Source organism: Panonychus citri, unplaced genomic scaffold, assembly GCF_014898815.1.
Source record: "Panonychus citri isolate SS breed McGregor unplaced genomic scaffold, ASM1489881v1 Contig00104, whole genome shotgun sequence".
NCBI classification, from domain to species: Eukaryota; Metazoa; Arthropoda; class Arachnida; order Trombidiformes; family Tetranychidae; genus Panonychus; species Panonychus citri.
Genome location: NW_026515509.1, coordinates 87,704 through 113,470, shown reverse-complemented (window position 1 = coordinate 113,470; position 25,767 = coordinate 87,704). Strand labels below are relative to the sequence as shown.

Below are 25,767 nucleotides of genomic sequence, written 5' to 3'. Positions count from 1 at the left end.
TGTAACATTAGATTACGATGATGATTAATGAAAATTAGGTCAAAAACGATAATATAACAGCGTTAAAATATCAAGGATTGGTCTTAATTCATACTGATTATCATACTAATTAACAAGCACCAAACAATATTACACAATTAGCTTTATAATATATGATCAGATCAGATTAGAATTCAAGAAAAGGCGCAAAAAAAGTTCACTTCAAGTTCAAATTGAACGTGTTGTTGTTTTTTAATGATGACTTTTAATTCAATTGAAAATTGTTACCATTTAATTAAGATGAAAACAATTACCAGAGTAATCAAATTGGTTTAAAGGTTTAATAATAATAATAGATTGTAATCATTTACAATACAATTTAATGACTGAAAATTGATTCAATCATATTACAAATCATTTCATCGTGATTAAGATGTAGATTAAGTTGATAAAGAAAATGAAGAAAAAAATTGATTCTAATAATTTATCCATTGGGATGATAATATGATCACGATGCTTTGGCCTTGTTACATTTATTTACCTTCATCTTTATCATTATATTTATCCTCCACCTCCACCAGGTAAATAACAATAACAATCGGCATCAACAGCTGATTACAGGCCTTTTATGACTTTCCTAATGATCCTTGTTGATGATAATTCAGTTTCTTTTCATCTTTTCTCTCTCTCTCTCTCTCTCTCTCTCTCTCTCTCTCTCTCTTTCCGTTTATTTACCTGTAAATTATATCGTTGATAATGTTGACTTTGAAAGTTTTTTTTTCTCAAGAGTCAAAAGTTATCAGAATAGTTTATTAGATATGATTTCATTTTGTTCACCCTTGATCATTATTATTACCATCAGTTAGTTTACAATCTGCTGAGCACCGGAAACAAGGTAAGAAATAAGCTAAACTTCCGGTGTGATATTAACATCTACCATTTCCGTAAATGGAGTGTAACAATTTTTTATTAACTATTGTTTTTCCTTAAATAAAATAAAATAACAACAGGAAAATTATTGTTATTGGCATGGATTCATTGGTCATCATCATGGATTATCAATAATTATCACTTGAAGTTCAAAAGTCAATAATTGATTCTTAACATTTTGAATAAAAGAGTGAGAGGAGAAAAATTCATATGCAAAATCGATCAATTTAACGAAGAGAGAAATGATCAATTCGAATCGATCTTACTACCGATCAAGGATGAAAAAGTAAAGACGAAGACATAATAAAAAAGGTCCACTGAAACGGAAACAGAAGAAAATGAACACAGAAAGAGAGATTTATCAATTTTCTCTTTTTGTTCAATAGAAAAAAAATTTTCTCTTCCAATAGTTTCTCCTATTAAAATGATAATACCATGGACTTTTATTATACTGTTGTTAGCTTCGCTCTTCTACCCACCTAGGGTAGGCCAAAACTTATCTGGGGAAGAGAGAGAGAGAGAGAGAGAGTTACCTTTACAAAATCACTAAGCTTAACAACATGAAAAGCTTTACCTTTCACTCACAAACAACAAGAAAACTTGAGCAACATGAATGATGTGTATCCTTGATTCATTTGACAAAAAGCCTTAGGTAGATATTCAATGACGATTTACCTTTAATCTTGTTCCCATATGGTTTTCTACATAGACGACAATAATAATAATACTATTGAATATTTGCAAAGGTAAGAAACACCTTAGAGCGATGGAGAGAAATAGAGAGAAAGAGAAAAGGTTCAAAATAGATGAGCAATAGAAAGAGAAGAGAGATGAAGATGAAGATGAAGATGGAGAAAAAACTAAGATAAGAATATTATTTTTTTTTCTTCAATGAAAAGAATCATCAATGATGAGCTTCAAATTTAAGGATGAAAAGGTAAGAATCCATTTCGATGCGTTACTCAGGTAATAATAATAAGTAGAGAGAGAGAGAGAGAAAGAGATGACAAGATGATAAAGATGAAGGATATTCTGTGGAGAAAAATTTTTTCCTCTTTCACATTTTTACCTTTTTTTTCTTGTTTAATGAAATGTTTCAGTGTGTGTGAAATTATTAGTATATTTACCTGTCCAGGTAAATGCGTGTAAATACATTTAAATGTCTAATATGTTTACAAGGTAACCAGAAAAAAATTTTCTTTTACTAATGTTGATATAATAACATCAGGTTTACTTGTATTTATGTATGGATAAAGTGAGAGAGTCCAGTTCGAGAGAGAGAGAGAGTATTTTTCTCAGGCAAATCATCATCTTAATCTTCATCATCCAAGAAGAAGATGATGATATTACATTAGAGCGAAATTACTATTATGTTACTGAAAAGGCGAAAAAAATTATTTCATTAAATATTATTAACTTTTTTTTTCTTCTTCTCTGTGAATTTTTTTTTCTCTCTCTCTCCCTCTTCATAAATGGATGATAAACATTAGTGACTTTTACTATTATTATCATCATTATGGAATCATAATTATGGATGATAACTTTTTACTCTGTCACATGTAACTCTCGGTAAATGAGCATGATAATATTTCTCAATGGTTCATATTCATTACTAAATTTATCCAAGTGAATCCAATGGTTTGTGTAAAAATTATTCCCATTAAGTTGTAATTATATGAAAACATTTTCTGTATCATGATGAGGAGGATGAGGATGAGGATGATGAGTGACCTTGCATGTACTTTGACCCAGTAAGATGATAACAAATATCTCTGGGAGGATAATTAAGTTTTCTTGTTCAATTTTAATGTTAATTGTTGTTGTTGGTTTGGGAGATTCAAGTTTGAGCTTTGGTTGATCAATTAAATTGTTTAGGTTTATATGTAATATATTTTTTTGTATATCTACACATTTAGGGTAAGTCTAGTTGATTAACTAACTGTACAATTAGTTGATGTCAATTAAGCTTAATTGTGACAGTTGATTATTTTAGTTTGCATTTGAAATGTTTAATTTACTTTCTTTGGGTGCTAATTGTTTGGATTTACCGTTGTAAATGGTTGATCAAATTGTCGGGTGACACATTTGACGTTTCTTTCCCTCTCAAATTAATACAAACAGATGATGATGATGATGATGATGATGATGCGGATGATGGGGAGAGGTAAACAGAGTCGTTGTCAATATGTTGTTATCATCATCATCGATGCCAAAGGCAGTTCGGAAGCAGATGATGATGATGATGATGATGATCAAATAAATTTTTTTTCTCAATGAACATCCGATTGTAATGGTTACCATTGATTGTTAATTGTCTTTTCACTTTTCTAATGATTAGTTGAACATTTATCTCAAAGGTTACTCTCAATATCGGTGTCTTAATGTGCAATTACCTTGAAATTTTCACCTTAAAATTGTATCATGAGGGATTTTTTCACCATTAATTGTAGTTAATTGTTGTTGATTGTGAGCCTTATTGAAGATTATGATGGCGTTGACCTTGTTCTGGGAGTGGTTAATTTATCATGATGAAAGAACTAGAAAATTATAACCAAGATGACATTCAAATTTAGTGAGATGATGATGATGATGATGATGATGAGAGAGAGAGAGAGGATGATAAAAAGTGGGTGGTGAAGGGGTGGGTAAGATGTAGAGTTGATTTTCAATAGAAAGTGGATTAAATTGCCTTTCATATTGCTGAGAAAGAGAGTGAGGAAGACGAAAATCAGCTGACCAGGATGATAAAAAAACGTTTTTTTTTTAATCCAATTGCAGTTAATCAAACAACTAATGAATCGGTTGTACTAGTTAGTTGATTAAAGATTAAGGTCAATCTTTGTTATTGATCAAAAATCACAAAGATTAACTAAATCAATCTTATCCCTTGATCATCATCATCGTCATCATTATCATGTAATCATCTTCGTCTCTTTCATCATCATCACAATTCATATAAACAAAGTGAATTAGTATCACCACTTCCGCGTAATTAACTTGAAAAGCTTAATGATGATGAAGAAGAAAAAAAATCGATCCGATAATTTTTCCTCCCCATTGGTAAAATTTAGATTATCCAAATTTCTTGATGACAATTAGTCATATTACAAAATTATTAATTAGTAGGCGAGAAAAACAAAATTAAAATGAGTTAATTGTTTCCAACTAAATTATAATGGATTAGTTTTGTTGCTAAATGCAATTTGAAAAGCAAAAAGTTGATCAAAATTTTTGCGAATAAAAAGTTTCCCTGGTTACCAATAGATGGAGTCGGTTGACGACAATAAATCGTCTCCCTTGCTCCCGATTCAGTTTATTTCTATTCTCACTCCAAAGAAGAGTGAGTGAGTTGAGCTCACCTTTTCCTCTCTATATAAACCGATACATTTGCAAACTTTTCCAGTTGAAAAACTAAACACTTACTTACCCTTACACAAGATTATCAACCCAAGTGAATACATAAAATTTTTTTTTATTTAACCCAAACATCAAAATTTAACTAAACACAAGAAACAACAGTTAACATTTTTTATAAATTATATATTTAAGTAAATCTAATATTAGTTAATTAAACAAATTTACTACAACAAAAAGAATATTTTTTTTCTCTCTTACAATAATAATATTAAATATATAAAATACTTTACGTTTTTGTTTCTGTTTGAAAAAAAAAATTGGTTTTTTCTTTTTCTTCTTCTTCTCTTCTGTGTTTGTTTTTTTCTTCTTCTCTTCTAACTTGAAAAATCTTTTTTTGTTACAGTAAAAAATTCATAATAATTGAAAAAAAAGGAGAAAATTCAACTTGACATTGGAAAATTCTATTCTCTTTTGCGACTTCACCTCATCAATTTCTCTTCGTTTTCTTCTTCTAAAACTGCTCATCGAAAACTCTCGTTTTTATTTTTTGTTCGTTCGTTTTTTTTTCTATTTGGATAAACATACACACACATCACATACAAAACACTCTACACAATCAACGTAAAAATCATGCCCGTTTTTGGATCATTAAATGTCTCAACTGGATCTCGAACACCTTATACCGATGCAACCCAGTGTAAAAAGGTTACCAATCATATTAAGAGGCCGATGAATGCGTTCATGGTTTGGTCTCAAATTGAGAGGAGAAAAATTTGTGAACAACAGCCTGATATGCATAATGCCGAGATTAGTAAACGTTTGGGTAAAAGGTGGAAAACCTTGACCGATTCTGATCGACAGCCTTTTGTAGAGGAAGCTGAACGTTTGAGAATGCTTCACATTCAACAATATCCCGATTATAAGTACAGGCCACGAAAAAAGGCAAAAACAAGTAACAATCAACCTGTGAGTACATCAATTGGTGGAATTGGATTGAATAACAATAATACCTCAACCACAACACCAACAACAACTACTTCAATTTCAAGTTCACCAACTTTAACACCAACAGTGAAACTAACAGTTAACCAAGCAGCAGCAGCAGCAGCAGCCGCTTCAACAACACAATCATCAACAGTACCAGTTACCCAAGTCGTAACTCAACAACAACAACAACAGGCAGTGGTATCAACAGTGAATCCTACTTCAAGCCCGATACCGATAACAACACTAACACCCGATATAACACCAACCGTTTCACCAGCAGTTACACCGACATCAGTAACACCTGAGTTAGTACTTTCTTCATTGCAAGCAGCAGCAGCAGCAGCAGCAGCAGCCGCTTCCGCCGCCGTCGCAACGACAAATTCAACCGCCTCTCAAGAAGCTGAAATATCATCGGTGACCACAAGCACCACTGCTGCTTCTCCTCCTTCTCCTCCTCTTCCCCAAGTGATATCAACGGTGTCATCTTCAAGCTCAATTACTCCAACAACAGTACCAACCTCATCTGTAACACCGTTGATTGTTGCTAAAGGCGTTAATTCATCATCTTCAACGTCCAACAAGATTAATTTCACCTCCTATTTATTGACCAATTCAATATCAGCCACCTCCTCGTTGTCACCCTTGAGTTCAACCAATAGGATCAAATTTGATTCATCTCTTTCATCCCTATTAACCACCACCCCAATGGATACAAGTACTTCATCATCAACAACAACCCTAACACCCTCATCATCACCACTCTCAGCAGCTACAACAATTAATTTTACCACAAATCGTTTAACCAACTCTCTTTCATCATCAACTACCTCTTCATTATCACCTTCAAGTGCTATGAATGGTATCAAATTAAATCCAATATTAACACCATCACCACAATCAACCATCACAACCACAACTACAACAACAATACCACCACAACTGCAACCACAAATTCAACAACTACAACCATCAACAGCATCAATGATTACAGCGACTACTACACCGCCACCCTCACCAATTTCCGGTGCAACAGTAAATTTGATTGAAAATTTAACCACCAACTCAAATTCTAATTCATCGTTATCATCTCTCTCATCGGTATCCTTCTCATCCGAGTCATCATCTTTCTCCCTTTCACCGATAACCTTTTCACACTTTGAATTCCCGGATTATGCCTCACCCGAGGTCTCGGATATCTTAGGTGAAGACTGGAGTGCCACCAGTTTTGCCAATCTGATCAACTGTTGATTAACGGTGGTTAAAACAATCAATACTTAAACACAACACACACACAAAAACACACAAAAACAACAACAATATATCTCCCTCTCCCTCTCTCTCTCTCTCTCTCTCTCTCTCTCTCTCTCTCTCTCTCTCTATTTCTCTAATCCCTCTGTTTTTTTTTCTTTTTTTGAATTATACATTCAAATCTTTTTTTTATTGTAATTGTCTCTTCTCTAACTCTATCTTATATGATGAAGATGAAACAATTATCTATGATGATGAAAATGATGCCTAATTATAAGTAAAAAAATAATAAAGGGGGCGAAATAGATTCATTTTGTAGCATCAACAACAACGACAATCGCCTCACATAATAGCTCAAAAAAAAGGTTCTAAAAGATATTCTAAAAGGTAACCATTGGAATTTGATCTCTCTTTCTCTCAACCAGCCAAAAAATCAGAGGAAAAGACGAAATGGACAAAGGTCATTGAAAGAAGAAAAACAAAAGAGTTGATTGATTTCTAGGAGAAGAAAAGTAACAAAGAGAGAGAGAGAGAGACAACAATGATGATGATTCTAATTAGTAAACAATCAATTGATCCTCATGAAATGAAGTTTTTTCCCCCAATGGCAGAGCTCAAGCAAGAAAATTTTCTGGTGATAACAACATATACTCTCTTAAAATGTGTATGATCTCTGTGTGACCTCTACCTTTGGACTTATAGACTTTCGTAGAGGTGAAATGTTATTGGTAATATTATAATGGAGAAGAGGTGTAATTATAAAGGTCCAGGGTTTTAGGTTTTCTTTTCTCTGGTGGCAGTGGCCGCTCATAGATCATAATGATCCAGGTCGAATCAACTGTCTAACCATAATTATCCTGGTGACAAAGAAAATCGATTATTGATCAAGTTCGGATGCAGTTAATCCTTAGATTTCCCCATGATCCAAACGCAGCGAAATCGCCTGCAGCCTTTGTCCACACCGAAAACACCACAACCACCAAACAACAACATCAACAACAAAAACTTTGTGCCTACAGCAGCTTTTGCATTAACCTCCATTAGAAAAAAAAACAATAGTGACCAAAACACTGACCACTGTTGTTGTTGCTGTCCAAAGATCCAAATTCGTTCTCGAAAATTGATCAAATCTCCTCGACACACACACACAACACACAAATCGAATATTATTTTAGTGAAAGACAAATACCCTTTTGCAACGTGATCTTTGACCTCTCTCACACCCTTCCCCATATAATAGACGTGTAAACACACATGGACAAAGAAGGTCACCTTCCTATTTCTTTAACAAAATTCGCATCAAATTTCATCGAGTCAAAATTCATTTAACTTACCCGAAAAGCAGCACTGGTCATCGATGCTCAAAGAGGAATCGGACTAAGGGTTGACATTCAAATGAGTGTAAATGATTTAAAATTAATCATAATTATAAAAGTAAAAGAAAAATACAGTTAACTGATTGAGAAGATCAATAAACAAAATAATCTTCGTTTTACTCTTAATTACGACAATGATTATAAATTAATTACTTTAATTAAAAATCATTCATTTTTCCATGAAAAAAACCTAAACAAAAAAGGAACAAAAAAAACATTTAAATTAAATTATCTTTTGGAACTTTTTTATTCTGTATAAATGAGATAATCCCTAATGGATTAAGATTTGAGATTATCTCCCATTTTCTTTTTTTTGCTTTTTCTACACAACAAAATACACTAATTATGTTATTTTTGTTTTCGGAAGAAAAACAAACAAATTAACTAATTGTGATTAAATTTCCTCCATCAGAAAATGTTCATGATTGGTAATTATCACAATCGAGTCTCTGAGTTATTTCAAGTGATTGTTTTGATTAATTTTCTTTACAATTTAATTTAATTCTCTCTCTCTCTTTCTTTTTCTCTGTTAATTGTTGTAAATAAGTGATTTAATTGTTTGATTAGAGACAATTAGGAAGAGAAGTTTGTTTTTTTTTCGGTTAATTTAATCATGATTTTAAATTAACACTTAAACTCAATTGTTGATATTCACATTTATCTTTTTATTATTGTATCTCAATTATCATCATTTTCATCATCATTGTCTTCATCATTAGGTGTGATTTAGCAATACAAATTTAATTATCATCTTAATTGTTACCAATTAATACACCAAGTCAAAAGTAATTGTGTGTAAACACAATCAGATAATTGTTATATTTTTCAATTGATTTTCTATCATTTTTTTTTTCTTCATTCACATGAATCAGGATTAAAAACTAAAACATCCAGAGATTAAAGATTATCCGGATTAATCCAATTAACTGAATATGACAACAATTAATTTAATTGGGTGTGTGTGTGTGCATCTTTTAATAGTAACAATTTAACCCTTTTGTGTATGCAAACAATTAAATCTCTAGATTTGATTAGCAAGAAAAGGTCATAAGACAAAGTTAGTTGATTGTTGAATGAGGAAGTTGATGATGAGTAAAGATGATGAGGTTTCTTATCCTGGACTCATCTTCGTGTTTCATCATCATCATCATCATCCTCATCGTCGTCGTCATCATCATCTTGAAGTCAAAGTGCGTGTCCAACTAAAAAGAAAGAAAGAAAAGAAAGAGAAGACAAGAAAACCTCAGAATATATTAATCATCATGAATACAAAGTATCCTTTTGTATGGATGCAAATACAATTACAATGGAAGGAGAAAATTAAAATTAACTCTCATTAGAATACAAATAATTAAATTAAGATGATGACGGTTGATTATCATCATTAAGGTGAGAGAGAGAGAGCAAGGATGATAACGAGGAAAATGATGATGATGATGATCAAGAAGCGAGGAAAATCAAAGTAAAAGATAAGTAAATGTTGTTGATTGTTGTTGATTGTTGATGATTAGTTGATGACAATAAATCAAGTTACCTGATAAACATTATTAACCTTTTATAATTGTTTCATTGTTTCAATAATTTACTAATCATCCACATGGAAATCAAATGACCACAATTAAGACATAACCTTAATCACTTTCTGATAATTGTTAATTGCCATGAAGAGATTGGAAAAAGAAAGACTAATAATATTAATTATCATTCGTGAATATTAATTGTTGTTAACAAACACAAGGTAATCAAGCAAAACAATCAGAGAGAGAAAAGTTTTCATTTACTTAAATTTATGTGATTAAATTTAATTGTTGCTAATTTAATGTTACTGATTAACAGTAATTTAATATCTACAATTTATGTTTATTTAAATACGTTCAATAATTTATGCTGATCAATTGTCTAAATTGTAAACAATCAACAACAACAACAGAAAACAATTAACTTTAATTTTGACGAAAATAATTTGTTCACCTTAATCAGTTGAACCTGAAAAAGTGTATGTTTAATTAATTACAATTAACAGGATTACAATTAATTGTAGACAAAGTAACCAAGATTAAAAGGAAACCCTTTGCAGAGGGAAAGAAAAGCAAATAACAAACAATTAAAGTGAAGTAATAATTAAGTTAATTGCTGGAGAAGAAGAAGAAAAATAATTTTGTATATTAAATATTAAAACAAAAGAAAATGTCTCACAATCAAAGTTAATTGTTGACGTAGTAGAAGAAAAAAAGTTAATTGAAAAATTTAGTTACGATTAAAAACAAATGAAAATCGATCAAGGAAAAAAAGAAAACAGGAAAATTAAGAAGATGATTAAGATTAAGATGAGAGAGAATCAAATTCATGAGAAAAGTTAATCATCATTAAGATGGTCAATTCACACACACACACAGAGTAATAGCCTCGCCTTTTTAATCTAACAATTAAGTCTTAATGATATACTGATCATAATAACATGATAATATTGAATTGGATTGTATATCTATTGATATAATGGTTAGATTATCATTCATTTTGAGATATATCATCATGATTAGTGAGAGAAAGTTAATTATCTTCAAGTTTATCATCAATTCTAATCATCATGAGCTTGATTTTTTTTTCTTCTTTTTCGTTAGGAAACTTTGATTGAAAGAGATATTGGAAGAGAAGAAAAAAAAGTTTTTCTTTATATCGTTAGAACTTTTTTTTTATCTCTCAACTTCACCTCGTAAATATTAAAGTTCGTGTGCATTTAAATCGTTGGGGATAAGAAAATGATACCGTTATAATATCGAGCGTTAATTTATCGTGTTTGTATCTGTATGTCCATAGCATGGGCGATAAATGTTAGCCTGTTTTAAGAAGATGAATCGTTTTAAAAGGCCAAATTTCACTTGAAAAACAGAATCGTGAGGTTAGACTAGTTTATTATTGAGTGTGTGTGCTTATGTGTGTGTGCGAGTTGTTGATGATGATGATGATGATGATGCTTTGAGTAAAATTATTGTTGTTGCTGTTGTTTAGAATCATTATTTTAAATGTATTGGTAAAAGGCCTTTTAATCAAAAACGCTTCTAACATTAAACGAAGGTAATAATAAGAGAATCAAGTTAATGTGGAGAAAGAAGGTAAGAAAGGCACGATGATGATGCTCATGATGATTATCATCATCATGGTCGTTGTCTGATGGCTTGTTGGGTGAGGCTCATCCTCCCTCCATCCCTTTTCCACCATTTCTACCACCCCTCCTCCCAATGGCCTACCTTCATCTCACGTAGTCATATGGGCAGCAGTTACAACCTAAAGAACAACTAAAGAAAGAAAGAAAGAGAAAAAGAAAGAGAAAAGAAAAGGAAAAAAAAATATTAAAGAGAAAGAGAGTTAGGTGGGAGCTAACGAAATGTTACCCTGAGGCGTAAGTATTAAGTAGCGTATGGAAACTAAAGGTAAGAATCCTGTTGAAGGAAAATAAAGTTTGGTAAATTACAGAAGAGTGAGAGAGAGAGAAGAATGATGATAATAATGATGAGAGAGAGAGAGAGATATGTTCTCCATTAATATATTAGTGCTAATTGGAATCGACAGGAGATGAAGAAGAAGAAACAACCTCGAATATGATATTTTCTCTCTCTCTCTTCTCCTTCGATGTTCAGTTTAAAGAACCATAAAGATGATGAGAAATAAAGGTGAGTGAGAAAAGGTGGGGTGGCTCTTTCTCCATCACCATGTATCAGTGTTGCATAAAATTGGTTTCCCAAAGGTAAAGTAAAAAACTACAAAGAGATACATGGAATAGGTAATAAAGAGAAAACTCTGACGATATTGAAGGTATTCACACGAAGTATTATCATTAATGTTAGTATATCTCCTTCGTGAATACTATTACTAACAAAAAGTGAGAAGGATGAGAGAGAAAAGATGATGATGAAGATAATAAGTTAATAAGGAAATCATCTTATCAGTTTCATGAAATCTGGTTTACTAATTACAGTCTATTGTTGTTACCTTTTTCCACAGCTTAAAGATGATAATCATTATGAGTGGTAATCTCTCTCTCTCTCTCTCTCTTTGTTACCTGTGGGCCTCTCATCATCATCATCGTCATCTTTTCATGAAGATACACCCAAGAAAATGGTAATCACGACAATAATAATAATAGTGAAGTAAATAATTGAATGGATGAAATAATAGTAATAAATAACGTCCATAATATTTACGAGTATCCTTATCACTTTGATGGGTTTGTTTTCACAATGGTTTCCATATTTATCCAGAGGATTTATGAATATCAATTGGATAACATATTGCCAATATTATCATTTATTTACACCACGATAATCAGTGAGTGTTGCTTTTCAATGCGTGTTCAATGTCTTCATTATTTTGCAAGCAATATAATCATTTCCTTTGAAAAACAAAACTTTCTCATATTTGTTTTGATACTTTTTTTCAGGGAGACAGTGAGAGAGGGAGGGAGGGGGTTGATTAATTGGTTGTAATTATTGAATGGAATGAATTATCATGAGGATGAACATCATGATGATATGAAAGGGAACTAAGATGATGAAAGAGAAGATGAAGAAGAGAGAGAGAGAGAGAGATTCACTTAGCGATAATTTGAATATTTCAAATTCTGGTTTTGTTGAATATCTTTGATTTTATCATGAAAAACAAAGATTCAATGTTTTCATGTTAATTTATGTTGTTAATCACGAAGAAACTGCAACTTAATTGCTTATAATTATTGTCTTAAAGTTGTGACCTACTAATTAACATGTTTGTCTTTTCTTTGCCCTTACTTGAGGTTTCGATAGTATCAATGTGTGAGTTACTGTTTCCTTTTCCGTAAAGTGAAACGGAAATGTTACCCTTTTTTGGCTTCTATTATTCATTAATTATAAGAACAATTAATTTTAACTTTTTGATACATTCGAAAGAGTCTCTTGATCCTCGAAAATATTTCAATACAAACCAATAATAATAATTAGAATTCCATATAAATATACTAAGAGATAGACCTTTTTATCAATAGCTGAAGAAAAGCAACTTAAATTTTAAAGTGTCACCCTTGTGCTCTCCATATCTTGTGATATTCCGGAAACGGAAAATCAATCAACTGTATATAAATATAGAACAGTTCTTTGGAAAATACAGAAAACATTTCGACGACAAATATTAATAATTTTTCCATTAAAAAATTGCATAATTTTCCTTATTTATCATATCAACATCTTCCAATTGGAAGAGAGATAATAAATTGTCTCTCCACCCACAGAAACATTAACTCTATCATTAGAAAATTTTTAATTGCTTCATGATACTGACCATTTAATTACCCAATTAACAAATCAATTTAAATTGCAACTGCATCACCATTCAAAGAGAGAGAGAGAGAGAGAGAGAGAGAGCATCTGTTTTTTTACTAACCATTCATTTCAATTACCACTTCTTCATTTAAACCTTGAAGCCGGAAGTTGTTGGACACTGACCTGGTCAAGATTGATGATTGACCATCAAGGATTTCCAACTCAATTGCGATTATTATAATTACAGCCAAGATCAAGATCTTCTTGATGAAAACGATCTGCGAAAAAGAAGAAGAGAAAAAAAAGAAATGGTTATCATTTAATATCTTGAAGTAGAATTTTGTTTTTTTTTCTTACTTGTAAGAGTCTAATTATATTAATCATTATCAACAATGATCATGATCATTGTTGTTATTATGGTTAATTTGAATTACTTATTGTTTGTACTAATTACAACAGCAAATAATACATGATGCTATTAAATGCATTTGATAAATTACCGATCATGATAAAGATCGTATTCCAAGTTGGGCTTTTCATTTTTATCCATATCGTATATACATTAGGAGAATGAGAGAAAACAAAAACATCCAGAACTTTGACCAGTAAATAAGTTTATGGTCAATTAACGTTTCAATTGATTGCTTGAAACTGCAGCTTTTAGTCCACTAATTATTGTTTTAACATTGAAATGATTAAAGATGATTGTGTGTGTGTGACCATGAAAATTACAAATTATACTTAACTTTTCATGGTTTATCTTCATCATAATCATCATCTTCTTGATTACTTTTTAAAAGTTCAATTCACACTCATAATAATAGCATAATCATCATCATCATATATATATACACACACACATGTATATGAATACACCAGAATCACCAGGAATCATTCAGGTAATTCAGTTTTTTTTCCTTTGTGGTCTTGATGAGATGATCACGATGATGATGATGTTCATCTTTTTCTTGGAACTTTTTTCTTTGGCGTGGATAGATATTAATCCATAGAAAAGATAATGAAGACATGTTGTTAGCTGTAGTTGTTGCCTTTTTTCAGGTTTTACCATTTTCTTTGGTAAAGATTTCATTCTCTTGAGATTTTCTTTCTCACTCTCACTTCATCTCCCTTAGTTTCTTCACTGTGTGTTCGTTTTCATCTCTCTCTCTCTCTCTCTCATTTCTTTTGCCTTTCTTGTTAATCTGGTTTCAGGTTGAAACTGAAAATTGCCAATTATATATCAAAAATATATGATGATGATGATGCGGATACTGTCATTGAACCAGGATTGATGCTGTTGATGTTATTGTATGTTGGTGATGAAGATGATGTTCCGTTAATCATAGACAATTGTCATGATTGTTATGACAATCATTTATTGATGATTGGAGAAATCTCTCTCCGTAGATTTGAAAAGCAAATTTACTTTGGCCTCTTGCAATTCATTGCTATACTGTAGATAATTGTCTCAATCGGTCAGTGGTCACCGTATACAGTGAATGGTCCATGTAGGGTTTCCAGGTTCTCTCTCTCTCTCTCTCTCTCTCTCTCTGTTGGACTTTAAGTAATAATCAATACAATTAGTGGATCGTGTTTCCAATTAGATGTATGGATATTCCTCTTGATACATGTAACATTGAAGAAAAAGAAACACAATTAGGAGAAAAGAGAAAAAATAAATTAGCTTGATAATTACAATACAATTAGAACGATTAAATTGTATCTTTGAAAAAAAAATTAATGAATTAAACAATAGATACACGTATATATTTACAATTATTATTACTAATATAATAATACCTGTAAAAACTGTAATACTAATCATTTGAATCTTTAATTTAACCATAAACAGATATAACATATAATCAAATTAACTTTTTAGGTTTGAACACCTAATTTTTTTTCTGGTTAACTAGCTTAGGTAAATATAATTTTTCATCTACACCTTTAATTGATTCAAATCAACTAAAGTAATGATAATTAAATTAATGATGTTTATCGTCACAAATACACACAAATAAAATCAATGATAATGGTGAGAAATAGTAACTTATTAATATTACTTGTTGGAAATGAGATAATGATTTCTGATTGTAAATTTGAGATGATTTTTTTTGCAGTGATTAAGGTAAATGAATTAGTGAATAATTGATGTGCATCTTACCATTTAAAATTAATCAAATTGTGGTTTTAAATTGAAAAGTCAAATGTAACTGGTCAATAACAATAACAATCTAATCAGAAATCCTTTCTGGTTCTTTATGCATTATGTTTGCTGTAGCTTAACTAATTAGAGTATCCAATCCAATTACAACAGAAAATGGTTATCGTTATTGTTAAGTAAATCATGTAAATCTAATTTAATATAAGAAAGGAAAATATATTTTGTAAGGTAGATTAATATTAAAATCGTGTAAGTGATTTAGATTGGAGAGAGAGAAAGAGAGTAAATGAGCAATAGAAACGAAACAATAACAATTAACAATCTCTTTTACACAACAGTGTTTTGTGAATTTAAAAGTTAAATCCAATTGACACTGTTTATGATTTGAGAGAGAGAGAATTAAAAAAATTTTCTCATCATCTCGTTATTGTGAATTGTTGTTATATATGTTTACCTTATCCATCAAACTGATGACATTGATTAATTATCAGTGATTTTGGGAACGTTTAATTTGTTGAGAGGGAAAAATAGACATGAAATCCATTGAAATGAGATTAGGATTGAGAAACAGATTAACAGGACAATCAATGGTAACAACAGAAGACAAATTTATCTACTTGTGTCCAGTTTATTATCACCAAGAATGATAAAGACCATTAACTTGTCAGTAATTAGCCAGGTAATCACAGGATGTATTTCCATAATTTTCTGTAGAAAAACAAATCAGCAGAGAGAGAGAGAGAGAGAGAGAGAGAGAGAGAGAGAGAGAGATAAAAATTACTTCCAATATCTTTTAAAATGTAAACCAGTTGAATTAATGTTAATTTGTTACCTTGAAAATCAATGAATTGAAACCCACCATCTTCAGGTATTATAATCATGATGATCATCATTGTCAATCATGATTTTTTTTTCTTCTCTCCAACAGAAAACAGCAGCAATCATCATCACCATTAATATGATTATATATAAATCAGCAGCAGCAAAAGAAGAAAAAATCAAACAAAATTCAATTCTTAATCATATTAATATACGAGAAGGAGATTAATCCCAATGAACCATTTTCTCTTCTGTTTGAAAGAGAAAATCATTAAAATTTAGATTAAGGAATAAAAATAAAAATTCACATGGTAAATAAAACATCATGAGTATAAATTATAGCAACAAGATGATAAAAAGAAAATGAGAGAGAGAGAGAAAGAGAGAGATAAATAAATTAATCACATAAGCAACTTGGTTGGTGATACAAAAGATGAAGGATTATAATCACATTGCTAATTGATTTTACTTAATCAAGTTAATTGTTTGGATTAACAATACAAAACAATCAACAAGAAAAGGGGATAAAAATTATGATTAACACAAGGAGACACATTAAAACACTTACAGGGATTAACTGGATGTGAACAAAATTAGTAAGAGTTGATTAATATTTAAATTTCTGTTGCCAACAATTAACAGATTTTAACTTATTCTCCCATAGAAATTAAATTGTTGAAAAGATTAAACAAAAAAGAAGAAGAAATTAAAATGACCCGATTAGTTAAGATAAAGAGATTAGATTTTCTCAGGTTGAGAGGGAAAAGTGATCACAAAGGTGAGAAAAGAAAAGTAAACAGTCGCCATATTGTTGATTTAATTTTCTTTTCTATTCTCTTTCTTTTTCTCTTTCTTTTAATTCGCTTTTCATTTTTTTCTTTTTCGTTTTGATTTTTTTTTCTCTTCTTTTTCAATATTCAAGGTTTCATTTTCCAAATTTAAGTTAATTAGTTAATTTGTTTTTCTTTAATCTCTTCTTCTGTTTTTGGCTCTGTCCCTTTTTCCATTCAATTTCTTTGATTCTCTTTGATTGTTAATCGTCTCCATGGTAAGTTCAGTTTTATTCATATTCTTTTACTTATTAATTTGCATAGATTTTTTTTCTTTTCTCAGAATTTTGATGTCGCGATTACTTTTTATTCTCTTTCTTTCTTTTTCTTTCTCTCTAGAGCAATAACTTTCAATTTCTTCTCTTTCTCTCTTTCTCTGTGTTTCTCTTAGCTCATAGCTTTAAGGCTTTTTTCTGGTTTCAGGCTATCGGCGAGTGGAACTTGCCGGTGAATGATAATGAGCATCAGGAATATAATCACCATCATCATCAACTACTAGCAGAAAGAGAGATATCATTTCAAGAGTTCACCCCTTTAGGCTATGGTTTGGATATCGTTTGTCTCCAATTTTACGTTCTCATCAATCGCCTCATTTTCTCATTTCGTTTTCTTTCTCTATTCTCACCTCATCATCTTTATTTTTCATCGTCACTTTTGTTTGCTGAATTTCTCATCTCTATGTGTATATTCATTGGATTTTCTCTATTTGTATTGACGGCTTATTGTCTATTCTATGTGAACATTGTTACTCCTTTTTTTCTCTATCGTTTATCTTTTCTTGTTTTCTTCTTCACCTTTTCTCGTATTTGCAACAATCAAGTAAATTACAAGAAAAATCTTCAACGTGTTTATGTGTTTGCATGGAGAAAAAAACTGAAAAGAAACATCGATGTAAATTGTATTTGCATTTTCCATTTTCTTTTTCTCTTTCATCAGTTCTGAGTGAGAGAGAGAGAGAGTTTTTTTTTCTCTTCGCCTTAATGGTTTAATCATCAAGATGGCGATCAAGGAGATTGGGGTATGAACATACGAACCAATGAATAAATGAAGAAAATGAATGAATGAATGAGGTAAAGTGAGAGAGAAAAACCATGAAAATTATTACGAAAAGAAAAGACCAAGAAACTTTTTCAAGGTTTATCTTTACGTAGCTTTTTCATATGGAAACGTTTCCATGTTCATGTTGATATTATTGTCAAACTTATCAAAGTTAAAACTTATTTATCTTTTTTCTTTTCTTTCAGAATTTTATTTATAATTAATTTGTGATGGTTTTTCTCCATTGGGATCAATTGTTAAACAGCCTGTTGGTAATTATCATTGGATCAAGTTGAATGGCCCTACACTTCTTAGGTGGATCTCTCATCTATTTTACACTTTTCATCATCATCATTTCATCTTCTTCATTCATCTAATAATCTCCCTTGAACCTTCGTTAACCAATGAGCCTGAATGGTAATGATGATGAAGATAAAGTTGCTGTTGATGATGATGATGGTTCACAGTGGCTCAATTGCAACAACAGAATCAGCGGCAAGAAACACTCAGCAAATTGAGAGAAATTGAAATAAGGAGCTTTAACCAAAGGAGCAAGATGACGATGATGATAATGTTTGAGGCTGATGATGGATTTGATTCGGTCTTGTGAATTGTTCTCTTTCTGCACTCTACCTACTTCATCATCTTAACCATCATATTTCCATCCACTCTCACAGTATTTCTACAGAAACGATATATATATATGCATGATTGACTGTAGAAAAAGCTTCCAACAAAGAGAGAAAAAGAAAAGTAAATGAAATTGAGAGAGATAGTAAAAGAATAGTAATAAAAAAAAGCAGAATTGATAGATAGAATGTAGTAGCTAGTGATTAGTTTTACTTGCGAGTGCAAATATATGGGGTGTTGGCCTTTTGCTTGTTAAAATTGATTGCCAAATGATTTGATCACCTTTCACCATACTTGAGTTGAGTTATAGCTTAGATTTAAGCTAATTTCGCACCCTTTTTTTTCGCTTGCTCTTTTCTCTCTTCCTCATCCTCATCCTTTTCTCTATCTCTCCTTTACATTTACTTTTCTCTTTCCCCAGTGCAAAAAAATGCGAACGTTGTAAGAGAAAGAAAGAGACCAATCATGCAATATTAGTGAAAAAGAAAATAATTACACTTTCCTGGTTTGAAAGAGAGAGAAAAATGAAGTAGATTATTATGATGATGATGAAGAAGAGGCAGTTGAGAGAGAGAGAGAATATGTTTATGAATTGGAATTGATTGGTTGAAGAGAAGAAAATGAAGACATGATGATTATTCCTAATGATGAAATGATGATTATTATTATTGCAATTATATGACAATCAGCAATCATATCGCACGGATAAGAGATGATGCTGATGAAGGAGAAACAATGTTGATGGAGGGAAGCAGAAGAAGGAAGCAAAACAGAAGGAAGCAAATTTAATTTACAAAGGAGATAACAAGAAATCCACACCACTCAGAGGGAGAAAAGAGAGAGAGACAGATGTGATTATTGTGATTCTCAATAATTATGTGTACATTTTGATAATTATGTTGATCAACTTATAATTGTCTCTCACCTTCTCGTCACAATATAAGAGATCGATAAGAATCAATGGATTATTTTCAACATGGAACTTTGGTTTTCCCTCGTCTTTCAACTTCTCTCTCTCTCATTCTATTGAAGATTTTTAAGGAAACAGCATTTCTATTGCTTATTGATAATCAATAGTTAATTTAAAAACGTGAGATTAATATTCTAATTTTTTCTTATTGATTTCAAACAATTAACTAATCATTTCTTTTACTTTTTCTTTGCGCCATCTCTTGCAGATTCTGTTAACTATTATGTTCACCTTTTCGGTTGGATTTTTTTTTCTGGTTGTCGACTAATTTTCTGGTTTACTTGTGATTTAGTGGCCTTCGAGTTTTTTTTTAATCTAACAATTAGTTTTTTCTCTCTCCCTCTTTCTCACTAATTTTTTCTCTCTCTCCATTATCAACTTTCTTCATCTCTCTACTTTAGTTAATTATGTTAAGATTGATCTATGATCAATTGTTTACGGTTGATGACTTTTAGGCTCCACCAACCGATGATGATAAATGATATTATCTCAATGTCACTAATTAGGTTGTAATTAGTTAATTTTATTTTTTCTAATTGACTGAATTTTTTGTAATTCTTTGCTTTTTTTATTATAGATTTTTCGTAATCTCTTGTTCTCTCACTCTGGCAATACGAATTATCCAATTGACAACTCTTCCTTGGTCCAATAAGATATTATTAGAATGCGAAAATAATCCCTCCAGGTAAACCTTTCTTTCTCCGGTGAATATTCATCAACACATGATTTGTATACCCTCATCTTCTCATCACCTTTTTCTCTTCCACCCTTGTCTTCAAGTGTATCTTCACATTCAATATCCTCTTTAATATCTTCTCTTTCCCTCTCAATTTGTTTTTCTCTCTCTTTATCTTCCAGGAATAGTAATTTTATCATAATTCCCATATAACAAGAGGTGTCATACTCTGAAAAGCCAAAAACTGGAGTCAAAGAAGATTAAGAAATCGAGTGACAATTAACAACAACAACAACAACAAGGATTCATCATACTAATCAGGATTTTATAAGGATTTCATCATCTACTACTATTTTTAACAATTGATTATCTTTCCTAATTTCTTTCTCCTCTCTAGCAACAAAATTTATTGACTCTCTCCTCAAGGTAACCATTACATTGATTATGTCATTTAATGATCAATTTTCAAGATCAAAACCTTGAAATATACACACAGACACACAACACAAGAAAAGAGACAAAAAAAATTGGGAAACAAATTGATTGTCATTGTACAGTTACAATTATAATTACTTTCTCTTTATACTCATTAGTGAGATTACAAGAAAAAAAAAAGATCAACTCATCGTGTATCATGATGACAAGAAGATTAGTTAACATGAGTTACCTTTATAAACCAATTTCACAAACTGTCGTATCAATCAATAATTCAGTTAATTTAATCTGCTCTCACTGATCAAAAAGTCATCATGATAATAATAACATCATCATCATTAACAGTTATTATTATGTTACTAATTATAAGTAAGTTACCATTTTTTTTTATTTCGATATCATTTAGAGCAATTATCCCACTCTAATTTGCCTTCTTCTCTCTCTCTCTCTCTATCAGCAACAATTTAATCTTCCAATTGTGTTGACTGTTTAGGAATTGATTAGATTGACAAAAAAACAAAATCTAATCAATCAGCTGTTATCCTTGAATTTCCCGGTTAAAAGTGAGCTCCTGATTAGCATCACCATGTCTCCATCTAACGATAGTGATTAGAGTTATTTTTTCAAGTGGATAATTTCAATTGTCTTAATTGTTACTTTGTAACTAAAATATTTTTCATAGTTTCTATTTTGAACCGATATTAATTGTTTTTTGTTAATTGTTGATTGTTTTTCTTGCTTCTTCTTTTTCTCTTTTAGATTCACATTTCACATTTGGTGTTAGTTTTGTTTCCCTTTTCGTAAATTGTTTGGTTTCAAGCGGGGAAATTGGAAAAAAAAAGAGATGATGTTACAATTATCAATCGATTTCAAGTAATCAATGTAATTTATCATTTTTCTCTCCTTCATCAATCTTGGAATCTCATTTTTCATCAACACTATCTCATATATCTATTTACATTTTAATTGCCTGGTAATCATGGATTGGTTTTTTCTTTCTTCTTGTTTCATGGAAATTCAATACTTACACATCAATAGAGATCCTAATGGTTAAGATTCATCCAAATATCACAATGTGACTTTTTCCACAATCAAAACAACATCCTCATCATCCTCATCATCTTATCTGTATCATGATAATTCACCTACTACAATCCCGCTTTTCTGGTATAATAATAGTTGAATTTATCTCTGATGATTGAATAATTCAATTAGTGACTGATTTAAGTATATATATTTATTTTTACGTTTCTTTCCTTTTCGTAATTGTTAATTATCATAAATTAATAACTTTTACGTATTTCTAATGATTATTACTAATCAATTTCCTGACTTTGATTTTTTTCTGTTCAAGGTACAAAAAAAACACACATAGATGAACACGATTAACAATACACCGAATAACTTAATTGTAACGAAAGTCTAACCTTGTATTGAACGACAGCAACAACTACAACATGACAACAATCAATTCTAATTTCATCATCGTTGGTCTTTTTCATCATAATCATCATAGTTCCAGATTTAATTGAAGATTATCCAGATTAATAACATGAAGAGTGTGTTGTAAACAAAAAAAAAATTGGCTACGAAACTAATCATCAACACAATTTGAGACGCAACTTATATTTAGGTTAATTATTATGTTTACGTTTAAAGCATAGTAACAATTACTGATTACAATTAACCGCCATGTGAATTGTTATCAATTTTAAAACACTTTTCCGGCTTCAGGATAAATAATACATAACATGATTATTAGATCATCAAGTGTTAATTTATCAACATCTAATGAAGATGACAAACATTAATGATTAACTTAATCATTTTAACCAAGATTGATTTCTTTTTTTTTTCTTTGACATCTTCTTCCGTTAATTATATCAAACTTTTAAGAGAAATCAATTAATTGTTTTGATGAGAAATCAGCAATTCTTTAATTGTTTCAGATATATTACAATGGTGATGATGATTAAATGAAAAAAAAGAGACACTGGTGAAAAGATTAGGACTACAATTAGATACGAATTGCATTAATATTATCATAATCATTTATCAAAAGGTTGGTATTAGCAATTTAAATACAAATTGACTAATTGATTTGATTTACAATTGATCAAAATTTATCAATTAATCAGAAATTAAAAAACAAACAAACAAATCAATTTATAAATAAACATTTCGTAAGCTGCTAATTTAATTACATTGTTGATGAAAATTGTTGATGATGATCCATGATTATAATTAGTTAATTGTTCTGGAAAAATTTACCATAAATAATGATTTTTTTTGTACATATTACAATTAATCATGACGATTAGAGTGATGATTTAATCATGATTGGCAATGATGTTTATCGGTCGGGTGGTTAATTAGTTAATTTACAAAATAAAATGAAAAACAAGGTAAAAATGACTTGATTTTAAATGTTAATCTGATTGATTTAATTGAGACAATTAACCATTTTCCATGGTTAATTAATTTCCAATCAAATATTAACTCAATTGAAATTATCCTGATTACTTTGCATCATCTTAATTGTGCCAGTTAATTACTCATTATGGTGGCAAAAAAAAGGTTAATCATTAATTTTCCCCTTGCGATTTTTGCTGATTCAGTTAATTACATCTCGTATTGTTAAATAATAACAACAAAATCCAACTGACAAGATTAATCAGGAAAACAATTAAGAAAACAATAAACATTGAAAATCATGTGTGCTCCTTAATTGTTTACAATTAACAGCAAAAACGCAAAAAGCGTTGGAAATGATTAAAACCATATAAATGATAATCACAATTAATGCTTATTAATTGTATTAATTTGTTAATCACAATCGTTTTCATTTTTTTTGTATTACAATCAACTAATTAACCACAACAAGACAAAAATTGTCACTTTAATTACGTTCACGATGACAATTAAATGATCACATTTGAATCCATGATATCAGATTGAACAATTGATTGATTTGTCTATTTTTTAGTTGTTAATTTTGGTTAATTGTAAACAATTAAAGTTAATCTCTCTGTTTCTTTTGTCCATATCAACAACATTTAGCTGCTTTATTAATCCAAAGTAATTTACCATTGGGATGAGCAAACCGATAATAGATTAACATGAAAACAATACCAAGAGCAAAGGCACTGGTCAGTCCGGCATAAAGGATTAACGCTGAGAGATGATGGATTGGTGATTCATGAGTGGTCACCTTGATAAACCAAAGTCCAGTTAATAAAAGATTCTCAATTAAAAGGATAATATAATAAGCAGTATATTTATACCGAGTGGGTTCATCTTTTATATTGAGAAATTCAAACAGATATAAAACACCGAGTATCATGTTAAAAAGGTATTCAGATTGTTCATGGCGACAGAATGAAGTTCCCTGATGCATAACCCAAATGGTCATTATACCCCAATGACCAATGGCTATTGGTAATAACCAATAAGAGTAAGTTGATATAAAGAGACCAATTGACATGGTTCGACAGGTAAGTGTTCCCAATCTCCACAGGAAGGATAATATTACACCGGTGGGTGACATGTTATCCTTTTCCGGTATTGACCTTCTCAGGGCTCGATGGTAAGATGCTAATGACCAACTGGTCAGTATTAAGCTGGTAAATATTGAGGCCAATTGAACCATAACTAATACATAAAAGTTTATATATATATGAATGTGTGTTCATTTGTTGTAGTGGTCATCAAGATGATTGACCATCATTAAGGAAGCAAAAAAAAAAGTAAATATCATTAGTATTGAACTTAATCTTTGTTTGATTGTAATCATTTAGTTAATTGTTTCCAATCAATTGTTATATTTTATGTTTCCAAATCTAATTGTTTGATTTGTTTCTCATCTCATTTCCATCTCTCAACAATTTAATGTTACTTTGTAGTATTGATTAATTGTTTATATTTAATATCATTAACTTTTTTGTTGTTGTTTCTTTTACATCAATTTGATGATTAATTTAAATTTTCCCTTTACCTTAGGAAATAAATGGAAACAATTTAGTAAATTGTTTTCCATTTAACACTAATATCAATTCAATTGTTTACCGATTGTATCAATATATTAACTATTGATTTAATCATTAACTTTCCAATAACAATTTAATTGTTGATGATTTATGTTTTAATGGTAACAATTGTATTAATATTTGTAAATTGTCAATAGTTTGATATTAATTGTTTATGTTTTTTTTCATCGTTGTTGTTGCAATTGCTATGTTAATATTGATTCAATAATTTTTTTGATTTCTGTTGTTTTTTTTGTCCATTGATTGTTGTTAAATTGTTGTTGTTAATCATCAATATTACCATTGGCATGCGAGTGGCGTGATTAATGATTAACTTATGATCAACACTTGAACGTTTCAGCTCAATAAATTAACTGAATTGCAAATGGCTAATTCAATAGGGAACCATTGGAATGACCTGAGTGACCATTGGACATTTGCCCTTCTCTGATAATATTATAACTTTGGTCCAGTTTCATTTATTATAATCATTAATTTACTTCTTGACCATTGACTTTTTCATCTTAATTTACCTAATCCCAAATGATTAATTTCTCAACTTGTAATAATAGATTAACAATGAAAGATGAATTTTCATTAACTTTAATACTAATATTAGTGAAAAAGAAAAGCTAATTTTAATTAAACCTTGATGATTTAGGATATTTCTACTGGTCAAGAATATCTTGACCATTAGTATAGCAAGAAAAAAAGATGGAGTGAAAAATGAGAGCAAAAAAATGGATCTTTTTCATCTCCAATGAACTTTACTCATATAAAGAGAGAGAGAGAGAGATTGAATCTGTCACCATGATCATGATTCTCTGAGCTTTATACTTAAATCATCATTAGTTAATTGTTAGCAAGTTCATGTTATATGATAACAATTGATTCTTATTATGATGATGATGATGATTAAGCATCAATTTAATCCACAAGCAAAATATAATATCTGAACTTTTACCATGATAATTAACCTTCAATCTCAAATTGACCATTAATCTATTAATAT

At 30.3% G+C, this 25,767-nt stretch overlaps 2 protein-coding genes and 2 long non-coding RNA genes across 18 annotated transcripts in view; 2 read left to right on the top strand and 2 right to left on the bottom strand.

Moving 5' to 3' along the window:
- Nucleotides 1–4,320: 4,320 nt before the first annotated feature.
- Nucleotides 4,321–8,066, top strand: LOC128389051 (transcription factor SOX-4-like). The gene has a single exon (XM_053348561.1). It carries the CDS (start codon nt 4,897–4,899, stop codon nt 6,499–6,501), a length of 1,605 nt encoding a protein of 534 aa, XP_053204536.1. The 5' UTR covers nt 4,321–4,896; the 3' UTR covers nt 6,502–8,066.
- A 247-nt stretch (nt 8,067–8,313) lies between these two features.
- LOC128389053 (uncharacterized) lies at nt 8,314–16,859 on the bottom strand. Of its 9 annotated transcripts, none has more exons than XR_008325403.1 (7): nt 16,720–16,859; nt 16,165–16,402; nt 15,787–16,040; nt 15,333–15,523; nt 13,526–14,788; nt 13,290–13,446; nt 10,904–11,173 (listed from the first exon to the last, which is right to left on the bottom strand). It is a non-coding gene; the product is annotated as an uncharacterized LOC128389053 (long non-coding RNA). The 9 variants fall into 9 exon arrangements; XR_008325398.1 differs by lacking the exon at nt 16,720–16,859 and adding an exon at nt 11,868–12,417 and having other exon boundaries at nt 16,165–16,348; XR_008325400.1 differs by lacking the exon at nt 16,720–16,859 and adding an exon at nt 11,938–12,417 and having other exon boundaries at nt 16,165–16,348.
- LOC128389052 (uncharacterized) lies at nt 16,802–23,910 on the top strand. Of its 7 annotated transcripts, none has more exons than XR_008325393.1 (11): nt 16,802–16,929; nt 17,074–17,199; nt 17,373–18,051; nt 18,226–19,739; nt 19,828–20,125; nt 20,197–20,304; nt 20,478–21,099; nt 21,188–21,390; nt 21,490–21,612; nt 21,769–21,957; nt 22,085–22,925. It is a non-coding gene; the product is annotated as an uncharacterized LOC128389052 (long non-coding RNA). The 7 variants fall into 7 exon arrangements; XR_008325392.1 differs by lacking the exon at nt 16,802–16,929 and adding an exon at nt 23,791–23,910 and having other exon boundaries at nt 22,085–22,792; XR_008325395.1 differs by lacking the exon at nt 16,802–16,929 and having other exon boundaries at nt 18,226–18,772; nt 19,071–19,739.
- LOC128389049 (XK-related protein 6-like) overlaps nt 23,065–25,767 on the bottom strand; it is a 40,886-nt gene continuing 38,183 nt past the window's right edge. Inside the window, exon 5 of the mRNA XM_053348560.1 lies at nt 23,065–24,381. Coding sequence (XP_053204535.1) covers nt 23,777–24,381 — 605 coding nt within the window. The 3' untranslated portion in view covers nt 23,065–23,776. The remainder of the gene's footprint in view (nt 24,382–25,767) is intronic.

Excerpts from the sequence above, each read along its gene's own strand:
- LOC128389051 (XM_053348561.1), top strand. The coding sequence starts at position 4,897 with ATGCCCGTTTTTGGATCATTAAATGTCTCAACTGGATCTCGAACACCT.